This window comes from Lipotes vexillifer, unplaced genomic scaffold (genome assembly GCF_000442215.2).
Source record: "Lipotes vexillifer unplaced genomic scaffold, Lipotes_vexillifer_v1.1 scaffold988, whole genome shotgun sequence".
NCBI classification, from domain to species: domain Eukaryota; kingdom Metazoa; phylum Chordata; class Mammalia; order Artiodactyla; family Lipotidae; genus Lipotes; species Lipotes vexillifer.
In genome coordinates this window covers 1433856-1434484 of record NW_006797916.1, presented here as the reverse complement: position 1 = coordinate 1434484, position 629 = coordinate 1433856, and the positions used below count along the sequence as shown (strand labels likewise).

The 629-nt window shown below is 79.5% G+C and overlaps 1 protein-coding gene across 1 annotated transcript in view; it reads right to left on the bottom strand.

Annotated features, from left to right (window-relative positions):
• Positions 1-533, bottom strand: part of RNPEPL1 (arginyl aminopeptidase like 1) — a 9574-nt gene extending 9041 nt beyond the window's left edge. Inside the window, exon 1 of the mRNA XM_007469945.1 lies at positions 6-533. Coding sequence (XP_007470007.1) covers positions 6-533 — 528 coding nt within the window. The remainder of the gene's footprint in view (positions 1-5) is intronic.
• Between the last annotated feature and the right edge of the window lie 96 nt (positions 534-629).

Sequence of the window (629 nt, the reverse complement as noted above, 5' to 3'; positions counted from 1 at the left end):
CTCACGGCGGGGGCGTCGGTCGAGGTGTAGCGCAGGATGACCTGGAAGGGCTGGTGCGCCTGCAGTTCAGGCGGCAGCGTGACGGTGAGCGAGGAGCCGTAGTCCGTGAAAGGGTCCACCCTGAAGGCCAGCGGGCAGCATGCGGGCTCCGCGCCGGGCGCCTCGGGAAAGGCGGGCAGCGGGGGCGGCGGCGCGGGACTCGGCCCGGGTGCAGCGAAGGCGAAGGCGCAGGGTGGCTCGCCGGCGGCGGCGGGAGCGCGGCGGAAGGCGGCCGAATGCAAGCGCAGGGCCGGGTGCGCGTCGAGCACGAGCGCGCGGGGCGCGGGGCGCCGCGCGCACAGCTCGAGCACCAGGCAGCCGGCCAGCTCGCGCGCCTCGGGCCGCAGCTCCAGGCCCAGCTGCAGGTGGCGGAGGCGGAAGAGCTGCGCGCTGGAGGCCGAGGCCACGTCCAGGGCGGGCGGCGGCTCGGGCGGCGGACGCGCGGGCGCGGCCTCGGCGCCGGGCGCTTTGCGGCAGCAGCACTGCGCCGCCATGGCCGCCGCGCTAGGTGAAATCCATGGGCGGCGGCCGCGCCGGGCCGCGGGGAGCGGGTGAGGGGCGGCGGCGGTGGCGGCGGCGGCGGCGGGGCG